The sequence below is a fragment of the Bombina bombina genome, chromosome 4 (genome assembly GCF_027579735.1).
Source record: "Bombina bombina isolate aBomBom1 chromosome 4, aBomBom1.pri, whole genome shotgun sequence".
Lineage (NCBI taxonomy): Eukaryota > Metazoa > Chordata > Amphibia > Anura > Bombinatoridae > Bombina > Bombina bombina.
In genome coordinates, this window is record NC_069502.1 from 147,844,108 (window position 1) to 147,871,225 (window position 27,118).

Consider the following 27,118-nt stretch of genomic DNA (forward strand, 5'->3'; position numbering starts at 1 on the left):
AAGGTATGCAATACTAAACACAGCTTCAGCAAAAGGGTGTAAAACGGCCAGCTTAGCAGTGTTTTCATATGGTATCAGTCAACGAGTCTACCTAATAATATGTGTGTATGTGTTATAATCCTTTGGCTTTATTTTATTTTTTAGGTGCCTGCATTCGCCTTAAAGATCCACAGCTCGCTCTGGCAGTTGAAAGTTGCATAAAAGGACTGCTCCTAGCTTTCTGTTGTGATAATCACAAAGATGAAAGAACTCTGCAGCAACTTATGTCCAGACATTATCCACAAGGACACAGACCACAAATCATTGTCAGTGAATTTCGGAATGAAGTTTACGATGTTAGGCGCAGGTGAGGCTTATTTGATTAACTTTATCCTTATGAAATTACCAAAAAAATGAATGTTCAAAAGAGATCTAATTCCCTCAACAACAACTTTTGAAGTAGCCATATTTTACCCCAAGAGTAAGAATTATCATCATTTTGCTATTGCAACACCTAAAGGCATCTGGCCTGTATTTTTAATTGAATAGCTAGGAGGAGTTAAAGCAGTGACTGCTGCTTTGTGCATGTTTAGCTCATGTAACTGTTGGACTAATATTGTTTATTTGCAATACAACGATATTCCCATGGAAATGCAGTCATATCAAGCAAGCAAGTCCAGCTGAATACTGTTCTGATCCTAATCTAGCCAAAACGTTTCTGGACCTCCTAATTTAGTTCTGGAAATTACTAATTGCTAAATTAATCTTTTATCTTGTTTTTTTTTTCTTTTCAATATCGGACATTAAAAGTGCTTAGACTACTGAATGCTTTGTTCTTATGGCTATAGTGTTTCCGGAAGAGGCAATTTCAATTCTATTATATGTCTCTAAACCAGTTACAGTCAAGGTTTATAGAAACATAGAATTTGACAGTAGATAAGAACCAAAAAGGTCCATCAAGTCTACCCATATTATATGTTATATTTTTCTTAGGATAGCCTTATGCATGTCCCAGGCATTTTTGAATTCCTTTACAGTCTTTGTATTTACCACAAGTTTATTCCATGAATCCACCACCCTTTCTGTAAAAAAAAATGCTTCCTCAAATTTCTCCTTAATCTTCTACCCTCTAACTTTAGATTGTGACCCCTTGTTTTGGCATTTATTTTTTTTGTGGAAAATGCTTTCAGCTTCTACTTTATTAAGTCCCTTCATATATTTAAAGGTTTCTATCATGTCACCTCTTTCCCTTCTATCCTCAACTATACCATTTTAACAGCACTCTTTTGGACAGTTTATTTATATCTTTTTGAAGATATGGTCTCTAGAACTGTACACAGTATTCCAGATTTGGCCTAACTAATGATCTGTAAAGTGGCATAAGAAGCTTGCTATTTCTGCTACTAATACCTCTCCCAATGCAACTAAGTATTCGACTGGCCTTACTGGCTGCACTTCTGCATTGTGTACCAAATTTTAAATCTTCTGAAATAATAATTCCCAAGTCTCATTTAGTTACAGTCAGTAATGTACCATTTAGACTATAATTGGCCTTTGGAATTTTGGATCCTATATGCATAATTTTGCTCTTTATTGAAGCATTTTGTCTTTTCTTTCTAAATCGTGTTTCAAACACATTCACTTTCAACTTTTCTCTGTTTTCTGCTTTCAAGATTTTGGAATTATATTTCATGTTTATTATTATTATACTTTATTTATGAAGCGCCAACATATTCCGCAGCGCTGTCCATGGATACAATTCATATAAATAAAACCGTATAATACTTGTAATTTACAAACACATATAGGAGGGATTGAGGGCCCTATTCCCATGGGAACTTACAATCTAGAATGTTTACCAAAACTCTTGTTGTCTGCAAGTTTTTTTATTGTCCCTGCACCAAGCTTCAGTTTGTGTCTCCCCCCACAACTAATCCAAACAGTGCTTTAATTTCCACTGTTTGTTTTTTGTCACGTCATAGCTGTTATATTAAAATAACAAAGGGACATGTGGTACTCTTGGAAGTACTCCAGAAACTTCCAAGAGTTCAATGAATATAGGGTACATACTATTTTTACATATATATTTTTCAAACTCAGTATTAAATGCCAGATATACAGTATATCCTAATAAGAGGTAGACAAAATATGCAAATTAATACCAATTTTACTAATGTAAACAGACATTATAGGTCAGTAAATGAGTCGGCATATGACATTTCTTATAATCTAGAGAGAATGGCAATACAGTTCCAAAAACCGTTCTAATCAGACCAAAGTATCACATAGTAATAGAGCTCTATTGAAAAATATTAAGAAAAAGTATTTGCTGCATATGATAAAAACTGTAGTGCCACTGTCATAAATATGACTGTCAACCTTCTCATGACCTCCAAATAGGATTGCGGTAGAAGCGTTTCCATGGCGGTGCTGGAGTGAGTAGAGTGTTAACATTTAATAAGTCCGTAAGGAAAGACAACATTGCAAACTAGACCTACTTGTAGTAGAAACAGAAAAGGATGGTCCCATGTAGGTTGTAACAGTAGCTACCTATGACTTCCCTGCATTGACAAATTTGCATTATATTGAAGGGAAGTTTCTACGATGGCCTATACAAACACTTTAATATGTATTAGCAGCAATGCAATTCTGGGAGCTATCTGAGCACATTTGGTGAATGACAAGACATGTAAGTGCTAAACCAATGACATATAATATAATAATTATATAATAATTGACATCTATAGGAAGGTTGTTTAAAATTTCAGGACCTATGTGACCAATTAAATATTAATTTCTTTCCAATGGCATGGAGAGTCCACAAATCCATTTAATTACTAGTGGGAATTCAACTCCTGGCCACCAGGAGGAGGCAAAGAACACCCCACCAAAGCTTTTAAGTATCACTCCCACTTCCCATGAACCCCCAGTCATTCGTCGTCTTGTTCATTAGGATGGGTGTGCGAAGTATGTGAAAATATTTAATCCTTTAATGGGTGCTTTTCCCTACAAGCAAGTATTGGGGCTATGCTGCGTCCATGTCAATTTCTAGTAAGAGTAATGGTGGCTTTTAGCAGTTGGAAGACGGTGAGGTAGTCCTTGCTTACCTTTCAACATTTATGCTACCCCTATATAGAAAACCAGGGTTGGTTATTCTGTTTTTCTTTTTCTACAGATCCCTGTCAGAAGTTAAATTTATGTGTCGCACTAAAGAAGCTGTTCCTGCACTGCAGCTGGATCCACATGTTAGTGCTTTTGCCTTCTAGGTTAATTTCCTTAGTGGATGTAAGGACTTAATTATCTCTGTATTTGGGGATATAAATAGTTAGGGCAGCACTGACAGAGCACTATACTGTAATGAAAATATAGTGGTCTGGGGAAGCGTATTATATCCTTTCCTAAGGATATTTTACTATTATAAGCGCTGCCTTGAGTCTCTTTCAGGCTTTATGGAGCGGCAGGGCTAGCTGGTGACTTCCTGGGATTCCAGGTACTATAAACTGATTTATCTAATGGTTCTTTATGGAACCGTACCAGGGGATTGAGAACCCTCTAGTGGCCCTGTTCACTTTGCTGCTTTTTCCCTGCATGGTAACACCTTACGTAGGGGTTTTTCAAGTAATGGATTACTTTAGGATCTTGCCTGATCATTACAATAGCTCTCTTATTCACGGTTAAATGTATATACTGTATTCTGTTTTTTTCATACACGTATCTGTGGGGGTTAAAAGATATCCGTCTAGAACCGGACCGGATGCTCCTTGTTAAGAGATGCATTTTATCCCTCTATTCATTTTGGGCTTCTTTATGCCCGTCATTTGGTGGTATGTTGGTTTGCGGGTTGATTGTTTTTCTTTCCCTAACAGGTTATTTCATGTTGTGTATTTTATGCCTGTTTAAATTTTTCTACTTTTCAGAATTTCTGTTTAACAGCGTTTTTTGGTATTTGACGCCATCTAGTGGCGTTTAATATTGTTACATATATTTTTATCAGTCTCTAAAAGTGCTGATCAGATCTGATCTGATCTGGAATTTGTAATTCTGACTTTGTGTACTTCCATGTCAGTTTCCTTTTCATGATAAGGTGGCATATGGTTTTGAAGGTTTTAAACTATATGATGTTCAGTCATATATAGCCTAATATGCTTATTTCATTTTAACTTATTTCATGTATGTGAGTACTATAGTATAATTTTTATTGTGTTAAGGATATTTAGAAATAAGGTGCTAATTCTCACTTTATTTTTTATCCTTCATAGTGCTTGTTAACTGGTGGGTACCCTTCTACCTTGTTAAAATAATGTTACTTCCTCAGATTGAGAAATCTCCCTCATTTTGAAGTGATTTCTGTTTTTTAAAAGATTAATCTCTTTCAGGGGGCTTGTTACCGCAATGGATAGCGCGTCAGTCTCATAATCTGTAGGTCCTGAACTCAGGCCTCACACGGGACTCTTGCCCCTTAGATTATCCTATCCTTGTATTATACATACATATTAAATAGGGATTAACCTCATTCTACTGTATTCTTTAAAGGGTTTAGCATTTGTAATTTGTATCCCCCTCTGTCTTCAGTAGAGATATATACAGGATATCATTATAAGCACTATCCTGCTTATCTTATCTTTTTTGATTCTGTACATATTAATGTGTGCCTTTTTATGGATTGTTAGCATTTACATGTTTGTTTGTTTTTTTATCCCTATCCTGTTTCCAGAAGAAGTTTATCTAGATTTAAGCATTATGTCTTCTTATTCTATGTTTTCCTTCTTAATATGGGAAGAGTCCACAGCTGCATTCCTTACTCGTGGGAAATACTGAACCTGGCCACCAGGAGGAAGCAAAGACACCCCAGCCAAAGGCTTAAATACCTCCCCCACAGTCTCTTATGGAGGGTAGTACTTTTCGAGATGTGACTGGAGTTTTAGGTAGTCCTGTCAGCCTCTCAGTGAGAGCATAGATGAAAGAGTCCGGAGATGCAGGGAGAGTCTTTCTGCGAAACCATCCCAACTCATATTAAAAGCTCCATAAGCAATCAGCGTTGAAGAGTTTCGCTGCCTGCTTTCTTTACTCAAGTCCATGTCAGAAGCAATGCTACTATCTGTCAAACTTGAAGGACCGAGTTACTGTTCCATGGCATAGATTCTGGTAAGATTGTTTCGTTTTTGTATACATGTATGATAACGCAAGAAGACAGGGTCACAGTGTGACTTTGTCAGGGTTTGTTCTCTGTTTTGTTTGTCATGTGCTGCTGGCAGCCATTTAACTCATCTCTCTTTCTTACTCTGGTGCATACTGTGTGATGCTGCTCATTTCCTGCACTTTCTTTTATGGCCAGACTGGTGTACATCATCCGTGTGAGACAGGATGTAGTCTCAGAATTGTGATGTCATCACTTATTAGTTAAAGGGCCTCTGTTCAGTATGCTTTGCCCTTGCATTGTCTCAGACCTGTTTGTGAGAGCTCCTGTGTATTACCTGGCTGTCTGACGTCCCTCCTGGTTCCTGATCCCTGGCTTGTTCCTGGCTCTGCTGTACTCCTTGTTCCTGATTCCGGCTCGTCTGACTACCAGCTCTGGTTTTTGATTCCTGGCTTATTTGACTTGTGGACTTTTTATTATTTTTTTGCTATTGATAAAGGTGTGATTATTTTTTCACTTCTCGTCTGTCTGATTCCTGGCACCCTGACAGACTCCTTTTATCTGTATAGAATCAAGGGTTTGTATCTCCTGGGATTATTGAACAATGGGGAATAATCTTATATGTTTATTTGATTTTATGCTGTTTTTATGTGTGAGATGTTTTGGGCTCATAGACTGTTATGGAATATACAGGTTTCACTTTCACTTTGAGAGCTGTGCAGCTTACAAGCTTGGCGCGCTTTTTTGCATAGCAGGGACGGTCCTACATTGTTCACCATGTTATTCATTCTCTCTTTTCCTGACCTGGTGTCTATCAGAGAGGAGTCATAAACCTCTGTACTGTCTGTGTTATAGGAGGTGGTGAACGCCCCAGCCATTGGGGTATAAAGATGCTGTGTTTTTTTTTTTTAATAGAATAAGATTGTTTTATTTCTATAGTTTCTCCGGTTATTGCACTAGTGAGGGAGGATTTTGTTTCTTTAGAGGGTACTCCCTCTATTCCTAAAGAGTAATTCCTGTTTATATTGTGAGGAGGCCTTAGATCCGCCCTCTCAATTATGTTCCATATGCCTTGATAATGTGATACCATGGAGCCGTCCACCTCTGGGGAGTTGTCGTCTAGTGGGGTGCGTACCCTACATCCTTATCCCTCTACACATGCAGTTTCCCGTAGCATTGCTGGATCCTCCATCTGGAGGGGGCCTTTTATTCACCAGACGTTACTAAGCAGTTAAGACGGCATTGTCTGCAGCCTTTAATATTTTACCTCGCTCTGCTAAGCGCAAGCGAAAGGTTACATATTGCACTCCTTCCCGGAGTACATCAGATAATTTAATGGATTTTACTGATAGGGTTATCCGAGGATGAAGTTCTTTCTGAGACTTCAGAGTATGAACATTCTGGGTCAGAGTCTGCTGCCTCTAAACCTCCGGCTGCGGAGGAACCAGACTTTAGTTTTAGGAATTTGCGTTTTCTTCTAAAGGAAATTTTTGGCGAATTCAGAGGTTCCAGAGGCCATATTGCCTGCCAAACCTTTGATTCCTAAATTGGATAGAGTTTGAGGACAGGGTGGTACCTTATCCTTCCCTGCTCCTGTTAGATGGCGAACATTATTAAGAAATTGTTCCCGGTCCTGTACTCTCAATGGAGTTGTGAGGTTCCATCCCTAAAAGGGGATGGCACTATCTTCACCCTTGCTAAACGTACTACTATCCCGCATGAGGATAGCTCTTCATTTAAAGAGCCCATGGATAAAAGATGGAGACTTTGTTAGGGAAGATGTTTCAACATACAGGATATTTGTTTCAACCAGCGGCGTTTGTTGCTTCGGTTGCACCAGTGCCCACCTGCCATGTACCCTGAAGGCCATCCCTTATGGCGAATTCCTGCGCCTTCGACGTAATTGCTCTAGTAATGAAATCTATATAACAGAAAGCAAAGCTTTAATGCAGCGATTAATTACTAGAGGAAATCTGTCAAAAGAGCTAAATATAAAGCTCTAAATATCAAAAGATAACTGCTTGTCCCTAAGGACAAAGTGTCAAAAGAATCTTATCCAAGATTAATAACCATTTATAATCCTCAAATGTCACAAGTGACTAAAATAATTAATGATTATTGGAAAATATTACAAAATGATCCCATCCTGAATTCTGCTATTGGCAGTAGAGTCTCTATAAGTCTATAGGATATAGGAGACCCACCAGTCTGAGAGATACACTAGTATCCAGCCACTTTGTAAGATCTGCCAAAAGAAAAGATAGAGACCCAGGGATGTATTCCTGTAGCACATGCTCTGCATGCAAGTATGTCTTAAAAACCAAAACTATCGCTGACAAAACTGGTAAAAAACATGAATTAAAAGCACACTTCGCATGTAGAACTGTAGGAGTTATATATGCACTATTTTGCTCTTGCAAAATTACTTATGTTGGGATGACCACACGTGAAGTACGGGTAATGCATTCTGGAATATGTAAATAATAATAAGAATGCCAACAGAGATGAAGCCAGAGGTAAAAAATTGACATCTGTAGCAAAACATTTTAAACAATATAAGAGTATACCTACAGAACTAAGATACACAGCAATTCAAAGGGTCAATTTAGGAATAAGAGGTGGTGATGCTAAAAAAGCACTTCTAAAAATGGAATGCAAATTTATCTATTTATTAGATTTTGTAAAACACAAAGGCATGAATGATTTTAATAATTATGTATATTTATAACTCACTAATACACATAACACAATCTTTTATTAATACACTTTTTACTTCAACGATCATTCATCACTATTGCATAATTATATATGCTATCATATGAGTGTATTTTTATCACATGTTAGTCACACTGTTATTATTTCATTATCATTTCCACTCCACTTTATTTCATTATTTTTTTGCCATTTCCACTTCACTTTTCACATATTAATTTTTCCTTTATTTTTTATCACATTTTCTTTAACTTTTGCCCATTCGTTCCTTTCAAAATAAACTTCATTATCCATTAGAAATTTCCCATTAATATTGAAATATCCTTTTGGGTATTATATAAAAACATTAATGTAGGGTGCTTTATGTGACACTTTGTTGATTTTTTACTAAGGAATTGTTTTGTATTTCCGTTATGACTTAGTATTATTTTTCAACTGATTCTATACTATGAGCTAGATCAGATGGGATATTTGGAGGTTAGGATAACATTAGCTTTCAACTTACTAACCTACTACTCGTTTAGACAGCACTGATCCGTCTGGCAGTCGATTCATGTGACTTAACTTGTACTGCTGATAAGTAATCATAAATGAAATTAGTACATCAAAAGATTACCAATAGTTTGACTGTAACTGATATCTTCATTTGTGACTAAGGACCTTCGCATGTGCATATGATACTAAGTTGATCATTAGTGGATAATATAACTTGAACCGTAATGGCCTAACTTCCATATAGAATATGCATCTATTTCTTTCATGTAATTAGCAAGAGTCCATGAGCTAGTGACGTATGGGATATACATTCCTACCAGGAGGGGCAAAGTTTCCCAAACCTTAAAATGCCTATAAATACACCCCTCACCACACCCACAATTCAGTTTTACAAACTTTGCCTCCTATGGAGGTGGTGAAGTAAGTTTGTGCTAGATTCTACGTTGATATGCGCTCCGCAGCAGGTTGGAGCCCGGTTTTCCTCTCAGCGTGCAGTGAATGTCAGAGGGATGTGAGGAGAGTATTGCCTATTTGAATGCAATGATCTCCTTCTACGGGGTCTATTTCATAGGTTCTCTGTTATCGGTCGTAGAGATTCATCTCTTACCTCCCTTTTCAGATCGACGATATACTCTCATATATATATACCATTACCTCTGCTGATTTTCGTTTCAGTACTGGTTTGGCTTTCTACAACATGTAGATGAGTGTCCTGGGGTAAGTAAGTAAGCTTATTTTCTGTGACACTCTAAGCTATGGTTAGGCACTTTTTTTATAAAGTTCTAAATATATGTATTCAAACATTTATTTGCCTTGACTCAGGATGTTCAACATTCCTTATTTTCAGACAGTCAGTTTCATACTTGGGATAAATGCATTTGTTTCAATCATTTTTTCTTACCTTAAAAAATTTGACTTTTTCCCTGTGGGCTGTTAGGCTCGCGGGGGCTGAAAATGCTTCATTTTATTGCGTCATTCTTGGCGCGGACTTTTTTGGCGCAAATTTTTTTTTCTGTTTCCGGCGTCATACGTGTCGCCGGAAGTTGCGTCATTTTTTGACTTTTTTTGCGTCAAAAGTGTCGGCGTTCCGGATGTGGCGTCATTTTTGGCGCCAAAAGCATTTAGGCGCCAAATAATGTGGGCGTCTTTTTTGGCGCTAAAAAATATGGGCGTCATTTTTGTCTCCACGTTATTTAAGTCTCATTATTTATTGCTTCTGGTTGCTAGAAACTTGTTTACTGGCATTTTTTTCCCATTCCTGAAACTGTCATTTAAGGAATTTGATCAATTTTGCTTTATATGTTGTTTTTTCTATTACATATTGCAAGATGTTCCACGTTGCAACTGAGTCAGAAGATACTTCAGGAAAATCGCTACCCAGTGCTGGAGCTACCAAGCTAAGTGTATCTGCTATAAACTTTTGGTATCTGTTTCTCCAGCTGTTGTTTGTATTGCATGTCATGACAAGCTTATTAATGCAGATAAAATTTCCTTTAGTACTGTTACATTACCTGTTGCTGTTCCGTCAACATCTAATTTTCAGAGTGTTCCTGATAATATAAGAGATTTTATTTTTTAAATCCATTAAGAAGGCTATGTCTGTTATTTCTCCTTCTAGTATACATAAAAGTCTTTTAAAACTTCTCTTTTTTGCAGATGAATTTTTAAATGAACATCATCATTCTGATACTGATAATGGTTCAGAGGTTTCTGTCTCAGAGGTTGATGCTGATAAATCCTTGTATTTGTTCAAGATGGAATTTATTCGTTCTTTACTTAAAGAAGTATTAATTGCATTAGAAATAGAGGATTCTGGTCCTCTTGATACTAAATTTAAACGTTTAAATAAGGTTTTTAAATCTCCTGTAGTTATTCCAGAAGTATTTTTTCTCCCTGATGCTATTTCTGAAGTAATTTCCAGGGAATGGAATAATTTGGGTAATTCATTTACTCCTTCTAAACGTTTAAGCAATTATATCCTGTGCCATCTGACAGATTAGAGTTTTGGGACAAAATCCCTAAGGTTAATGGGGCTGTCTCTACTCCTGCTAAACGTACTACTATTCCTATGGCAGATAGTACTTCATTTAAGGATCCTTTAGATAGGAATTGTATCCTTTCTAAGAAAAGCTTACTTATGTTCAGGTAATCTTCTTAGACCTGCTATATTTTTAGCGGATGTTGCTGCAGCTTCAACTTTTTGGTTAGAAGCTTTAGCGCAACAAGTAACAGATCATAATTTTATAGCATTATTATTATTCTATAACATGCTAATAATTTTATTTGTGATACCATTTTTTGATATCATTAGAGTTGATGTCAGGTATATGTCTCTAGCTATTTTAGCTAGAAAAGCTTTATGGCTTAAAACTTGGAATGCTGATATGTCTTCTAAATCAACTTTGCTTTCCCTTTCTTTCCAGGGTAATAAATTATTCGATTTTCAGTTGGATTCTATTATCTCAACTATTACTGGAGGGAAGGGAACTTTTTTACCAAAGGATAAAAAATCTAAGGTAAATTTAGGTCTAATAATCATTTTCGTTCCTTTCCTCACAATAAGGAACAAAAGCCTGGTCCTTCATCCTCAGGAGCGGTATCAGTTTGGAAACCTTTTCCAGTTTGGAATATATCCAAGCCTTATAGAAACCTATAGCCAGCTCCTAAATACCCATGAAGGTGCGGCCCTCATTCCAGCTCAGCTGGTATGGGGCAGTTTATGTTTTCTTCAAGGAAATTTGGATCAATTCCGTTCACAATCTCTGGTTTCAGATCTAGAGTTGGCTGGAGTAATTTTGCCAGTTCCAGTTCTGGAACAGGGGCTGGGGTTTTTCTATCTCTTCATTGTACCAAAGAAGGTCAATTCCTTCAGACCAGTTCCGGATCTATCTATTGAATCGTTATGTAAGGATACCAACATTCAAGATGGTAACTGTAGGACTATCCTGCCTTTTGTTTAGCAAGGGCATTATATGTCTACAATAGATTAACAGGATGTATATCTGCATATTCCGATTCATCCAGATCACTTTTAGTTTCTGAGATTCTCTTTTTAGACAAGCATTACCAGTTTTTGTGGCTCTACCGTTTGGCCTAGCGTCAGCTCCAAGAATTTTTTTCAAAGGTTCTCGGTGCCCTTCTGTCTGTAATCAGAGAACAGGGTTTTGGTATTTCCTTATTTGGACGATATCTTGGTACTTGCTCAGTCTTCACATTTTCGCAGAATCTAATATGAATCGACTTGTGTTGTTTCTTCAAGATCATGGTTGGAGGATCAATTTACCATTCAGTTCATTGTTTCCTCAGACAAGGGTAACCTTTTTAGGTTTCCAGATAGATTCAGTGTCTATGACTCTGTCCTTGTCAGATAAGAGAAATTTAACATTGATATCAGCTTGTCAAAACCTTCAGTCACAATCATTCCCTTTGGTAGCCTTATGCATGGAAATTTTAGGTCTTAGGACTGCCGCATCGGATGCGATCTCCTTTGCTCGTTTTCACATGCGACCTCTTCAGCTCTGTATGCTGAACCAGTGGTGCAGGGATTACACAAAGATATCTCAATTAATATCTTTAAACCGATTATACGACACTCTCTGACATGGTGGACAGTTCACCATCGTTTAGTTCAGGGGGCTTCTTTGTTCTTCTGACCTGGACTATAATCTCAACAGATGCAAGTCTTACAGGTTGGGGAGCTGTGTGGGGGTCTCTGACGGCACAAGGGGTTTGGGAATCTCAGGAGGTGAGATTACCGATCAATATTTTGAACTCCGTGCAATTTTCAGAGCTCTTCAGTCTTGGCCTCTTCTGAAGAGAGAGTTGTTCATTTGTTTTCAGATAGACAATGTCACAGCTGTGGCATACATCAATCATCAAGGAGGGACTCACAGTCCTCTGGCTATGAAAGAAGTATCTCGAATTTTGGTTTGGGCGGAATCCAGCTCCTGTCTAATCTCTGCGGTTCATATCCCAGGTATAGACAATTGGGAAGCGGATTATCTCAGTCGCCAAACGTTACATCCGGGCGAATGGTCTCTTCACCCAGAGGTATTTCTTCAGATTGTTCAAATGTGGGGACTTCCAGAAATAGATCTGATGGCCTCTCATCTAAACAAGAACCTTCCCAGGTATCTGTCCAGATCCCGGGATCCTCAGGCGGAGGCAGTGGATGCATTATCACTTCCTTGGAAGTATCATCCTGCCTATATCTTTCCGCCTCTAGTTCTTCTTCCAAGAGTAATCTCCAAGATTCTGAAGGAATGCTCGTTTGTTCTGCTGGTAGCTCCAGCATGGCCTCACAGGTTTTGGTATGCGGATCTTGTCCTGATGGCCTCTTGCCAACCGTGGACTCTTCCGTTAAGGCCAGACCTTCTGTCGCAAGGTCCTTTTTCTTTCATGTAATTAGCAAGAGTCCATGAGCTAGTGACGTATGGGATATACATTCCTACCAGGAGGGGCAAAGTTTCCCAAACCTTAAAATGCCTATAAATACACCCCTCACCACACCCACAAATCAGTTTTACAAACTTTGCCTCCTATGGAGGTGGTGAAGTAAGTTTGTGCTAGATTCTACGTTGATATGCGCTCCGCAGCAGGTTGGAGCCCGGTTTTCCTCTCAGCGTGCAGTGAATGTCAGAGGGATGTGAGGAGAGTATTGCCTATTTGAATGCAATGATCTCCTTCTACGGGGTCTATTTCATAGGTTCTCTGTTATCGGTCGTAGAGATTCATCTCTTACCTCCCTTTTCAGATCGACGATATACTCATATATATATATATATATACCATTACCTCTGCTGATTTTCGTTTCAGTACTGGTTTGGCTTTCTACAAACATGTAGATGAGTGTCCTGGGGTAAGTAAGTCTTATTTTCTGTGACACTCTAAGCTATGGTTGGGCACTTTTTTATAAAGTTCTAAATATATGTATTCAAACATTTATTTGCCTTGACTCAGGATGTTCAACATTCCTTATTTTCAGACAGTCAGTTTCATATTTGGGATAATGCATTTGAATCAATCATTTTTTCTTACCTTAAAAAATTTGACTTTTTCCCTGTGGGCTGTTAGGCTCGCGGGGGCTGAAAATGCTTAATTTTATTGCGTCATTCTTGGCGCGGACTTTTTTGGCGCAAAATTTTTTTTTCAGTTTCCGGCGTCATACGTGTCGCCGGAAGTTGCGTCATTTTTTACATTCTTTTGCGTCAAAAGTGTCGGCGTTCCGGATGTGGCGTCATTTTTGGCGCCAAAAGCATTTAGGCGCCAAATAATGTGGGCGTCTTATTTGGCGCTAAAAAAATATGGGCGTCACTTTTGTCTCCACATTATTTAAGTCTCATTATTTATTGCTTCTGGTTGCTAGAAGCTTGTTCACTGGCATTTTTTTCCCATTCCTGAAACTGTCATTTAAGGAATTTGATCAATTTTGCTTTATATGTTGTTTTTTCTATTACATATCGCAAGATGTTCCACGTTGCAACTGAGTCAGAAGATACTTCAGGAAAATCGCTGCCCGGTGCTGGAGCTACCAAAGCTAAGTGTATCACTTTTGGTATCTGTTCCTTCAGCTGTTGTTTGTATTAAATGTTATGACAAACTTGTTAATGCAGATAAAATTTCCTTTAGTACTGTTACATTACCTGTTGCTGTTCCGTCAACATCTAATACTCAGAGTGTTCCTGATAACAAAAGAGATTTTGTTTCTAAATCCATTAAGAAGGCTATGTCTGTTATTTCTCCTTCTAGTATACATAAAAGTCTTTTAAAACTTCTCTTTTTTCAGATGAATTTTTAAATGAACATCATCATTCTGATACTGATAATGGTTCTTCTGGTTCAGAGGTTTCTGTCTCAGAGGTTGATGCTGATAAATCTTTGTATTTGTTCAAGATGGAATTTATTCGTTCTTTATTTAAAGAAGTATTAATTGCATTAGAAATAGAGGATTCTGGTCCTCTTGATACTAAAACTAAACGTTTAAATAAGGTTTTTAAATCTGTAGTTATTCCAGAAGTGTTTCCTGTCCCTGATGCTATTTCTGAAGTAATTTCCAGGGAATGGAATAATTTGGGTAATTAATTTACTCCTTTTAAAACGTTTTAAGCAATTATATCCTGTGCCATCTGACAGATTAGAGTTTGGGACAAAATCCCTAAGGTTAATGGGGCTGTCTCTACTCCTGCTATATTTTTAGCGGATGTTGCTGCAGCTTCAACTTTTTGGTTAGAAGCTTTAGCGCAACAAGTAACAGATCATAATTCTCATAGCATTTTTATTCTATAACATGCTAATTATTTTATTTGTGATGCCATCTTTGATATCATTAGAATTGATGTCAGGTATATGTCTCTAACTATTTTAGCTAGAAGAGCTTTATGGCTTAAAACTTGGAATGCTGATATGTCTTCTAAGTCAACTTTGCTATCCCTTTCTTTCCAGGGTAATAAATTATTCGGTTCTCAGTTGGATTTTTTTATCTCAACTGTTACTGGAAGGAAGGGAACTTTTTTACCACAGGATAAAAAATCTGAGGTAAATTTAGGTCTAATAATTGTTTTCGTTCCTTTCATCAACAAGGAACAAAAGCCTGATCCTTCATCCTCAGGAGCGGTATCAGTTTGGAAATCTTCTTCACTTTGGAATATATCCAAGCCTTATAGAAAACCAAAGCCAGCTCCTAAGTCCCCATGAAGGTGCGGCCCTCATTCCAGTTCAGCTGGTATAGGGCAGTTTACGTTCTTTTCAAAGAAATTTGGATCAATTCCGTTCACAATCTCTGGTTTCAGAACATTGTTTCAGAAGGGTACAGACTTGGCTTCAAGTTAAGGCCTCCTGCAAAGAGATTTTTTTCTTTCCCGTGTCCCAGTAAACCCAGCAAAGGCTCAAGCATTTCTGAAATGTGTTTCAGATCTAGAGTTGGCTGGAGTAATTATGCCAGTTCCAGTTCTGGAACAGGGGCTGGGGTTTTATTCTATCTCTTCATTGTACCAAAGAAGGTCAATTCCTTCAGACCAGTTCCGGATCTATCTATATTGAATCGTTATGTAAGGATACCAACATTCAAGATGGTAGCTGTAAGGACTATCCTGCCTTTTGTTCAGCAAGGGCATTATATGTCTAAAATAGATTTACAGGATGCATATCTTTCATCTTTTCTGGTTCTAGAAAAAGCCAGAAAGCTTCTGCCATTTCTTTGGCATCTTGGTTGAAATCTTTATTTCATCATGCCTATGTCGAGTCGGGTAAAACTCCGCCTCAAAGGATTACAGCTCATTCTACTAGGTCAGTTTCTACTTCCTGGGCGTTTAGGAATGAAGCTTCGGTTGATCAGATTTGCAAAGCAGCAACTTGGTCCTCTTTGCATACTTTTACTAAATTCTACCATTTTGAAGTGTTTTCTTCTTCTGAAGCAGTTTTTGGTAGAAAAGTACTTCAGGCAGCGGTTTCAGTTTGAATCTTCTGCTTATGTTTTCATTAAACTTTATTTTGGGTGTGGATTATTTTCAGCAGGAATTGGCTGTCTTTATTTTATCCCTCCCTCTCTAGTGACTCTTGCGTGGAAAGATCCACATCTTGGGTAGTCATTATCCCATACGTCACTAGCTCATGGACTCTTGCTAATTACATGAAAGAAAACATAATTTATGTAAGAACTTACCTGATAAATTCATTTCTTTCATATTAGCAAGAGTCCATGAGGCCCGCCCTTTTTTGTGGTGGTTATGATTTTTTTGTATAAAGCACAATTATTCCAATTCCTTATTTTATATGCTTTCGCACTTTTTTCTTATCACCCCACTTCTTGGCTATTCGTTAAACTGAATTGTGGGTGTGGTGAGGGGTGTATTTATAGGCATTTTAAGGTTTGGGAAACTTTGCCCCTCCTGGTAGGAATGTATATCCCATACGTCACTAGCTCATGGACTCTTGCTAATATGAAAGAAATGAATTTATCAGGTAAGTTCTTACATAAATTATGTTTCTCCAACATTGGTGTGTCCGGTCCACGGCGTCATCCTTAATTGTGGGATATTCTCTTCCCCAACAGGAAATGGCAAAGAGTCCCAGCAAAGCTGGTCACATGATCCCTCCTAGGCTCCGCCCACCCCAGTCATTCTCTTTGCCGTTGCACAGGCAACATCTCCACGGAGATGGTTAAGAGTTTTTTGGTGTTTAAATGTAGTTTTATTCTTCTATCAAGTGTTTGTTATTTTAAAATAGTGCTGGTATGTACTATTTACTCTGAAACAGAAAAGGATGAAGATTTCTGTTTGTAAGAGGAAGATGATTTTAGCAGACAGTAACTAAAATCGATTGCTGTTTCCACACAGGACTGTTGAGATGAAGTAACTTCAGTTGGGGGAAACAGTTAGCAGTCTTTTCTGCTTAAGGTATGACTAGCCATATTTCTAACAAGACCATGTAATGCTGGAAGGCTGTCATTTCCCCTCATGGGGACCGGTAAGCCATTTTCTTAGTTAAACATAAAAGAATAAAGGGCTTCAAAAAGGGCTTAAAAACTGGTAGACATTTTTCTGGGCTAAAACAATTGCTTTACTAGGCATATTATGCAGATTCTAACTAATTATTGGTATTATAATCTTGGGGAACGTTTAGAAAAACGGCAGGCACTGTGTTGGACACCTTTTTCAGATGGGGGCCTTTCTAGTTATAGACAGAGCCTCATTCTGGGACTGTATAGGGGTTAAATTAATTTAAGGGTTAAAGCTCTGAAATTTGGTGTGCAATACTTTTAATGCTTTAAGACACTGTGGTGAAATTTTGGTGAATTTTGAACAATTCCTTCATACTTTTTCACATATTCAGTAATAAAGTGTTTTCAGTTTGAAATTTAAAGTGACAGTAACGGTTTTATTTTAAAACGTTTTTTGTGCTTTGTTGACAAGTTTAAGCCTGTTTAACATGTCTGTACCATCAGATAAGCTATGTTCTATATGTATGAAAGCCAATGTGTCTCCCCATTTAAATTTATGTGATAATTGTGCCATAGTGTCCAAACAAAGTAAGGACAGTAATGCAACAGATAATGATATTGCCCAAGATGATTCCTCAAATGAGGGGAGTAAACATGATACTACATCATCCCCTACTGTGTCTACACCAGTTATGCCCACACAGGAGGCCCCTAGTACATCTAGTGCGCCAATACTTATTACCATGCAACAATTAACGGCTGTAATGGATAACTCCATAGCAAATCTTTTATCCAAAATGCCTACTTATCAGAGAAAGCGCGATTGCTCTGTTTTAAACACTGAAGAGCAAGAGGACGCTGATGATAACTGTTCTGACATACCCTCACACCAATCTCAAGGGGCCATGAGGGAGGTTTTGTCTGATGGAGAAATTTCAGATTCAGGAAAAATTTCTCATCAAGCTGAACCTGATGTTGTGACATTTAAATTTAAATTAGAACATCTCCGCGCACTGCTTAAGGAGGTGTTATCTACTCTGGATGATTGTGACAATTTGGTCATTCCAGAGAAATTATGTAAGATGGACAAGTTCCTAGAGGTTCCGGTGCCCCCCGACGCTTTTCCTATACCCAAGCGGGTGGCGGACATAGTAAATAAAGAGTGGGAAAGGCCCGGCATACCTTTTGTTCCCCCCCCCCCTATATTTAAGAAATTATTTCCTATAGTCGACCCCAGAAAGGACTTATGGCAGACAGTCCCCAAGGTCGAGGGGGCGGTTTCTACTCTAAACAAACGCACTACTATTCCTATCGAAGATAGTTGTGCTTTCAAAGATCCTATGGATAAGAAATTAGAGGGTTTGCTTAAAAAGATTTTTGTACAGCAAGGTTACCTTCTACAACCAATTTCATGCATTGTTCCTGTCACTACGGCAGCGTGTTTCTGGTTCGAGGAACTAGAAAAATCGCTCAGTAAAGAATCTTCGTATGAGGAGGTTATGGACAGAGTTCAAGCACTTAAATTGGCTAACTCTTTTGTTTTAGATGCCGCTTTGCAATTAGCTAGATTAGCGGCGAAAAATTCAGGGTTTGCTGTCGTGGCGCGCAGAGTGCTTTGGCTAAAGTCTTGGTCAGCGGATGTGTCTTCCAAGACAAAATTGCTTAACATTCCTTTCAAAGGTAAAACATTATTTGGACCTGATTTGAAAGAGATTATTTCAGACATCACTGGGGGAAAGGGCCACGCCCTCCCACAGGATAGATCTTTTAAGGCTAATAATAAGCCTAATTTTCGTCCCTTTCGCAGAAACGGACCAGTCTCTAATTCTGTATCCTCTAAGCAAGAGGGTAATACTTCACAACCCAAACCAGCCTGGAAACCAATGCAAGGCTGGAACAAGGGTAAGCAGGCCAAGAAGCCTACCACTGCTACCAAAACAGCATGAAGGGATAGCCCCCGATCCGGGACTGGATCTAGTGGGGGGCAGACTTTCTCTCTTTGCTCAGGCTTGGGCAAGAGATGTTCAGGATCCTTGGGCGCTAGAAATAGTTTCTCAAGGTTATCTCCTGGAATTCAAGGAACTACCCCCAAGGGGAAGGTTCCACAGGTCTCAATTATCTTCAAACCAAATAAATAGACAGGCATTCTTACATTGTGTAGAAGACCTGTTAAAGATGGGAGTGATACATCCAGTTCCAATAAGAGAACAAGGAATGGGATTTTATTCCAATCTGTTCATAATTCCCAAAAAAGAGGGAACATTCAGACCAATTTTGGATCTAAAGATCCTAAACAAATTTCTCAGGGTACCATCGTTCAAAATGGAAACTATTCGAACAATCCTACCTACTATCCAGGAAAATCAATTTATGACTACCGTGGATTTAAAGGATGCGTACCTACATATTCCTATCCACAAGGAACATCATCAGTTCCTAAGGTTCGTTTTTCTGGACAAGCATTACCAGTTTGTGGCACTTCCATTTGGATTAGCCACTGCTCCAAGGATTTTCACAAAGGTACTAGGGTCCCTTCTAGCGGTTCTAAGACCAAGGGGCATTGCAGTAGTACCTTACTTGGACGACATCCTGATTCAAGCGTCGTCCCTGTCAAAAGCAAAGGCCCATACGGACATCGTCCTAGCCTTTCTCAGATCTCACGGATGGAAGGTGAACAAAGAAAAAAGTTCTCTGTCCCCGTCAACAAGAGTTCCCTTCTTGGGAACAATAATAGATTCCTTAGAAATGAGGATTTTTCTGACAGAGGTCAGAAAATCAAAACTTCTAAGCTCTTGTCAAGTACTTCATTCTGTTCCTCGTCCTTCCATAGCGCAGTGCATGGAAGTAATAGGATTGATGGTTGCAACAATGGACATAGTTCCTTTTGCACGAATTCATCTAAGACCATTACAACTGTGCATGCTCAGACAGTGGAATGGGGATTATACAGCCTAGTGGGCTGGGGCGCGGTCTGGGAATCCCTGAAAGCTCAGGGTCTATGGTCTCGGGAAGAGTCTCTTCTCCCGATAAACATTCTGGAACTGAGAGCGATATTCAATGCTCTCAGAGCTTGGCCTCAACTAGCAAAGGCCAAATTCATAAGGTTTCAGTCAGAAAACATGAGGACCGTTGCATATATCAATCATCAGGGGGGAACAAGGACTTCCCTGGCGATGAAAGAAGTGACCAAGATAATTCAATGGGCGGAGGATCACTCCTGCCACTTGTCTGCGATCCACATCCCAGGAGTGGAAAATTGGGAAGCGGATTTTCTGAGTCGTCAGACATTCCATCCGGGGGAGTGGGAACTCCATCCGGAAATCTTTGCCCAAATAACTCAATTATGGGGCATTCCAGACATGGATCTGATGGCGTCTCGTCAGAACTTCAAGGTTCCTTGCTACGGGTCCAGATCCAGGGATCCCAAGGCGACCCTAGTAGATGCACTAGTAGCACCTTGGACCTTCAACCTAGCTTATGTATTCCCACCGTTTCCTCTCATCCCCAGGCTGGTAGCCAGGATCAATCAGGAGAGGGCCTTGGTGATCTTGATAGCTCCTGCGTGGCCACGCAGGACTTGGTATGCAGACCTGGTGAATATGTCATCGGCTCCACCATGGAAGCTACCTTTGAGACAGGACCTTCTTGTTCAGGGTCCATTCGAACATCCGAATCTGGTTTCCCTCCAACTGACGGCTTGGAGTTTGAACGCTTGATTTTATCAAAGCGTGGGTTTTCAGATTCTGTAATAGATACTCTGATTCAGGCTAGAAAGCCTGTAACTAGAAAAATTTACCATAAAATATGGAAAAAATATATCTGTTGGTGTGAATCTAAAGGATTCCCATGGAACAAGATAAAAATTCCTAAGATTCTATCCTTTCTACAAGAAGGTTTGGAGAAAGGATTATCTGCAAGTTCCCTGAAGGGACAGATCTCTGCTTTATCTGTTTTACTTCACAAAAGACTGGCAGCTGTGCCAGATGTTCAAGCATTTGTTCAGGCTCTGGTTAGGATCAAGCCTGTTTACAGACCTTTGACTCCTCCCTGGAGTCTAAATCTAGTTCTTTCAGTTCTTCAAGGGGTTCCGTTTGAACCCTTACATTCTGTAGATATTAAGTTATTATCTTGGAAAGTTTTGTTTTTGGTTGCAATTTCTTCTGCTAGAAGAGTTTCAGAGTTATCTGCTCTGCAGTGTTCTCCGCCCTATCTGGTGTTCCATGCAGATAAGGTGGTTTTGCGTACTAAGCCTGGTTTTCTTCCGAAAGTTGTTTCCAACAAAAATATTAACCAGGAGATAGTTGTACCTTCTTTGTGTCCGAATCCAGTTTCAAAGAAGCAACGTTTGTTACACAATTTGGACGTAGTCCATGCTCTAAAATTCTATTTAGAGGCTACAAAAGATTTCAGACAAACATCTTCCTTGTTTGTTGTTTATTCTGGTAAAAGGAGAGGTCAAAAAGCGACTTCTACCTCTCTTTCCTTTTGGCTTAAAAGCATTATCCGATTGGCTTATGAGACTGCCGGACGGCAGCCTCCTGAAAGAATCACAGCTCACTCCACTAGGGCTGTGGCTTCCACATGGGCCTTCAAGAACGAGGCTTCTGTTGACCAGATATGTAAGACAGCGACTTGGTCTTCACTGCACACTTTTGCCAAATTTTACAAATTTGATACTTTTGCTTCTTCGGAGGCTATTTTTGGGAGAAAGGTTTTGCAAGCCGTGGTGCCTTCCATTTAGGTGACCTGATTTGCTCCCTCCCTTCATCCGTGTCCTAAAGCTTTGGTATTGGTTCCCACAAGTAAGGATGACGCCGTGGACCGGACACACCAATGTTGGAGAAAACAGAATTTATGCTTACCTGATAAATTACTTTCTCCAACGGTGTGTCCGGTCCACGGCCCGCCCTGGTTTTTTAATCAGGTCTGATGAATTATTTTCTCTAACTACAGTCACCACGGTATCATATGGTTTCTCCTATATATATTTCCTCCTGTCCGTCGGTCGAATGACTGGGGTGGGCGGAGCCTAGGAGGGATCATGTGACCAGCTTTGCTGGGACTCTTTGCCATTTCCTGTTGGGGAAGAGAATATCCCACAAGTAAGGATGACGCCGTGGACCGGACACACCGTTGGAGAAAGTAATTTATCAGGTAAGCATAAATTCTGTTTTTTTTCTGCCTCACTGTTATTTATACCTAATTTTTGATGAATGGTTGGGCAGATTATGTACTTATATCTGAGAGCAAGTTGGTTGTTATAATAAGTACGGATTGATACTGAATGATAATATAAATATTATCGATCTAGTTAATTTTCAATATATGTTTATTCGCAATGTAATATACTGTTCATATTGGTCATTTATGTGTACGATATCTCTCAAACTCAATTTACATTTCTTGTCTGCGGTTTAAGCTGTCATTTGTAGGTAAACATGATCATCCAATAGCATCTGCTATTTCGCACACAGCTGCTCTGAGGCACATCCCACTATGATCCCATATACCTCTGATTGGCGGTGTTCGTCAACAGATTTGAATTATTAGTTGTATCTTGCCCTGCCTTATCCAAACTCGAGTACTCATGTCAGCAGTGATGCTTCTGATACGACTCCCTCAATCTGGCAATTGTAACTAAGCTTCTCTCCTATTACATTGGAAGGTGGGATTTATGGACTGTCAAACAGGCTGCTAAGGAGGCAGCCCGCACCCCCTCTGAAGAAGCGTTTTTGCGAAACGCGTGTCAGCGGTAGCTCTGTCTCTCCAGTCCTTCTTTTTATGTTGCTTACCGAGATTTAAACCTGTGTCCCATTAAAATAATTGGTTATTTCAGCCGTGCAGTTTAGCTTAAAATGATTAAAACTAAGATAATTTCATCCCTCGGATTGTAAGGGCTTTTTCTTAGACAAATATAGTGACTGTTGGCTGTTAATACTTTAGACTATAAAGGATATTATGGGAGTTGCAGAGTTTTCCCTGGTTTAAGTGTTTTTGAGAGCTTTAGCCTTATGTATGCATGAGATCCTATTTTTCTTTTTATTTTAATAGTTATTTGTATGAATGAGAATTGAAATATTATAGTTACCTTTGTCTTAAGAACCAAACAACTCTTTGGAAAATTGATCCTTCAATTATGCTGTTGAAGAAACAATATGAGTCGGCTAAAGGAAAAATTAGAGCTTGAACCAAGATATTGTCCAGGTATGGAAACACTGCAATACCTTGAGACAAAGCGGCACCCAGAAACATTGGTCTGATTACAGCTCAAAGAATATTCACAAATGGAAGAGCAAGAAACTGAAAAAAACTGTCCAGAAAGGCAAACCTTAGAAACTGGAAATCCCTGTGAATAGGAACATGCTTAAGCATCCTTTAAATCTATTGTGGACATAAACTGTGACCTAGCTGAATAAAAGAGAGAATACTCCTGATAGTTTCCCTTCTGAAAGATGAAATCCTTAGACTTGTTCAGCACCTTTAGATCAAGAAATGGTCTGAAAGTACCTTCCTCCTGGAACAGTGAAGAGATTTGAATAAAATCCTGCAAAGGAACTGGAACAATCACTTCCAGATCTGACACAGACTGAAGAAAATCTTGAGATTTTACAGGATTCCTTGGAACATTGGACATAAAAAAAAACTTCCCCTGTGAGGCCTTGTTCTGAATCCTTTTTGATATCAATTAGAAACAATATTCTGAACCCAGGTGTCTGGAACTGACTGAAACCAAGCCTCCTGGAAAAGGCTTAATTTTACCCCTACCAGAGGCTGCACCTTCATGCAGCATTAAAAGTTAGGGATAGATTTCCTATCCTGCTTTGACTTGTTCCAGTTAGCATTAGGTCCCTTGCTTTGGAGCGGAAGTGTAAGTTTTCTGTTCCATATTCTGAAAAAAAGAATGAAAATGATTAAAAGCTTTGAATTTCCCTCTAGACTTTGTCTTGAGGAAAAAAAGCCAATTTACCACCAGTAACAATGGCACTAATCGAATCTAAATCAGAACCAAATAACTTCTTTCCTTGAAAGGAAAGAGACAATAATCTAGATTTCTACACCATATCAGCAGACCTGGATTTAAACAATAAGGCTGCTTCTGGCAAGAATTGTTAAAGAAATGCTTTAGATATTAAAGGGATGGTAAGGTAAGACATTTTCTCAAAGTTAAATAAAAATTATTGTAAATATAAACTACGTCTAAATAACTCACGCTGCACTTTTTTTGTAGTTCAGCAGCTATACCGTTGTCAAACTATGCAAATTTCCAAACCCACCGTGAGGCTAATTCGCATTAGCCAATCACGATGGGCAACCGCAGTCCTCCTTTTAGTTTTGTTCCGGGTACAGTGTGGGAAGCCAACGCATGCGCTGTGTATTCCATAAAGTTAACGCATGCATATTCTAATTATTTTTTCCGATTTGTGACGTCAGCGTTACGGTCATGTGACCGCAGTCATTTTACGTAGCTGACAGATGCGCATCATCATCACAGACGCACTCGTTGAAAACAGCACCTTAAATAAAAAAATTTTTTTCCATGAAAGGCTGTTTCCAACATGTGCATAGCAACATGAGACAGGCTATAAATAATAAATATGTGGTTTTCGATTGATAGGATCGTTTGCCAGTACAATTGATTTGCATAGTGAGGACTATGGATATAGTTTTTATTTGCACATGCATTGAGCTTCTAAGTAGACAAAGCAAAAACCTTCAGAAAATGCATTGAGCATGCATGTAAACATCATGAATAATGCGCAGGTGTCAAAATATTGAAATTGCGTAGTATAATTTATGCAAAAAGCAGAGCATTTAAGACCGCCCTTTGTAGTGGGATGGATAATGTGACATCAAAGATGAAAATAAAATAAATGTTTATTAGATTATCGGTTCTTCGTTTTGAGAAAACGATAAGTGTAATGTAGCTAGATTAATTTGTTTGACAGATTAGATTTTTTTTTTTTAAATGACAGGACGGGCCGTGGACTGGATACACCAGAAGAGAAATAAATTTATCAGGTAAGCATAAATTTTGTTTTCTCTTGTAAAGGTGTATCCAGTCCACGGGTTCATCCATTACTTGTGGGATACCAATACCAAAGCTTTAGGACACGGATTAAGGGAGGGACAAGGCAGGCACTTAAACGGAAGGCACCACTGCCTGTAAGACCTTTCTCCCAAAATTAGCCTCCGAGGAAGCAAAAGTATCAAATTTGTAGAATTTAGAAAAAGTATGAAGCGAAAACCAAGTCGCCGCCTTACAAATCTGTTCAACAGAGGCCTCATTTTTAAAAGCCCATGTGGAAGCTACCACTCTAGTGGAATGAGCTGTAATTCTTTCAGGAGGCTGCTGGCCAGCAGTCTCATAAGTTAAGCGGATTAAGCTTCTCAGCCAAAAAGAAAGAGAAGTTGACGAAGCCTTTTGGCCTCTCCTCTGTCCAGAGTAGACAACAAACAAAGCAGATATTTGACGAAAATCCTTCGTGGCTTGTAAATAAAACTTTAAAGCATGAACTACATCAAGATTGTGTAATGTCTTTGAGGAAGGAATAGGACATAATGAAGGAACAACGATCTCCTGATTGATATTCTTATTAGATACCTCTTTAGGAAGAAACCCAGGTTTGGTACGTAAAACTACCTTATCTGCATGGAAAATCAGATAAGGGGAATCACACTGTAAAGCAGATAACTCTGAAACTCTTCGAGCCGAGGAGATAGCTACTAAAAACAGAACTTTCCAAGATAAGAGCTTAATATCTATGGAATGCAAAGGTTCAAACGGAACCCCTTGAAGAACTTTAAGAACTAAATATAAACTCCATGGCGGAGCAACAGGTTTAAACACAGGCTTGATTCTAACCAAAGCCTGACAAAACGCCTGGACGTCTGGAACCTCAGCCAGACGTTTGTGCAAAAGAATAGACAGAGCAGAAATCTGTCCCTTTACGGAACTAGCTGACAATCCCTTCTCCAATCCTTCTTGGAGAAAGGATAATATCCTAGGAATCCTGACTTTACTCCATGAATAAACCCTTGTATTCACGCCAATGAAGATATTTACACCATATCTTATGATAGATTTTCCTAGTGACAGGCTTTCGAGCCTGAATTAAGTTATCAATGACTGACTCGGAAAAACCACACTTTGATAGAATCAAGCGTTCAATCTCCAAGCAGTCATACGCAGAGAAATTAGATTTGGATGTTTTAAGGGACCTTGAAGTAGAAGGATGACATGTCCACCAGATCTGCATACCAAGTCCTGCGTGGCCACGCAGGAGCTATCAAAATCACTGAAGCTGTCTCCTGCTTGATCTTGGCAATCAGACGAGGGAGCAGAGGAAATGGTGGAAACACATAAGCCAGATTGAAGGACCAAGGCTCTGCTAGAGTATCTATCAGCGCTGTCTTGGGATCCCTGGATCTGGACCCGTAACGAGGAAGCTTGGCGTTCTGACGAGACGCCATGAGATCCAGTTCTGGTTTGCCCCATAGTTGAATCAACTGGGCAAATACCTCCGGATGGAGCTCCCACTCCCCCGGATGAAAAGTCTGCCGACTTAGAAAATCCGCCTCCCAGTTCTCTACTCCTGGGATATGGATAGCTGAGAGATGGCAAGAGTGAACCTCTGCCCATAGAATTAGCCTTGAAACCTCCAACATTACCAGGGGGCTTTGTTCCCCCCTGATAGTTGATATAGGCTACAGTCGTGATGTTGTCAGACTGAAATCTGATGAACCTGACCACAGCTAGCTGAGGCCAAGCCTGAAGAGCATTGAATATCGCTCTTAGTTCCAGAATGTTTATCGGAAGGAGGGATTCCTCCTGAGTCCACGAACCCTGAGCCTTCAGGGAGTTCCAGACTGCGCCCCAGCCCAGAAGGCATGCATCTGTCGTCACTAAAGTTCATTCTGGCCCGCGGAAACTCATTCCTCTGGACAGATGGACCCGAGATAGCCACCAGAGAAGAGAATCCCTGGTCTCTTGATCCAGATTTAGCAGAGGGGACAAATCTGTGTAATCCCCATTCCACTGATTGAGCATGCAAAGTTGCAGTGGTCTGAGATGTAGGCGGGCAAACGGAACTATGTCCATTGCCGCTACCATTAAGCCGATTACTTCCATACACTGAGCCACTGACGGCCGAGGAGTGGAATGAAGAGCACGGCAGGAAGCTAGAAGCTTTGACAACATGACCTCTGTCAGAAAAATATTAATTTCTACTGAATCTATCAGAGTTCCTAGGAAGGAAACTCTTGTCAGAGGGGAGAGAGAACTCTTTCCTTCGTTCACCTTCCACCCGTGAGACCTCAGGAATGCCAGAACAATGCCCGTATGGGACCTGGTGATTTGA

The 27,118-nt window shown here is 39.3% G+C and overlaps 1 protein-coding gene across 1 annotated transcript in view; it reads left to right on the forward strand.

Annotated features, from left to right (window-relative positions):
- SMC6 (structural maintenance of chromosomes 6) overlaps positions 1-27,118 on the forward strand; it is an 869,177-nt gene that overhangs the window by 448,452 nt on the left and 393,607 nt on the right. Inside the window, 1 exon segment of the mRNA XM_053711237.1 lies at positions 145-346. Coding sequence (XP_053567212.1) covers positions 145-346 — 202 coding nt within the window.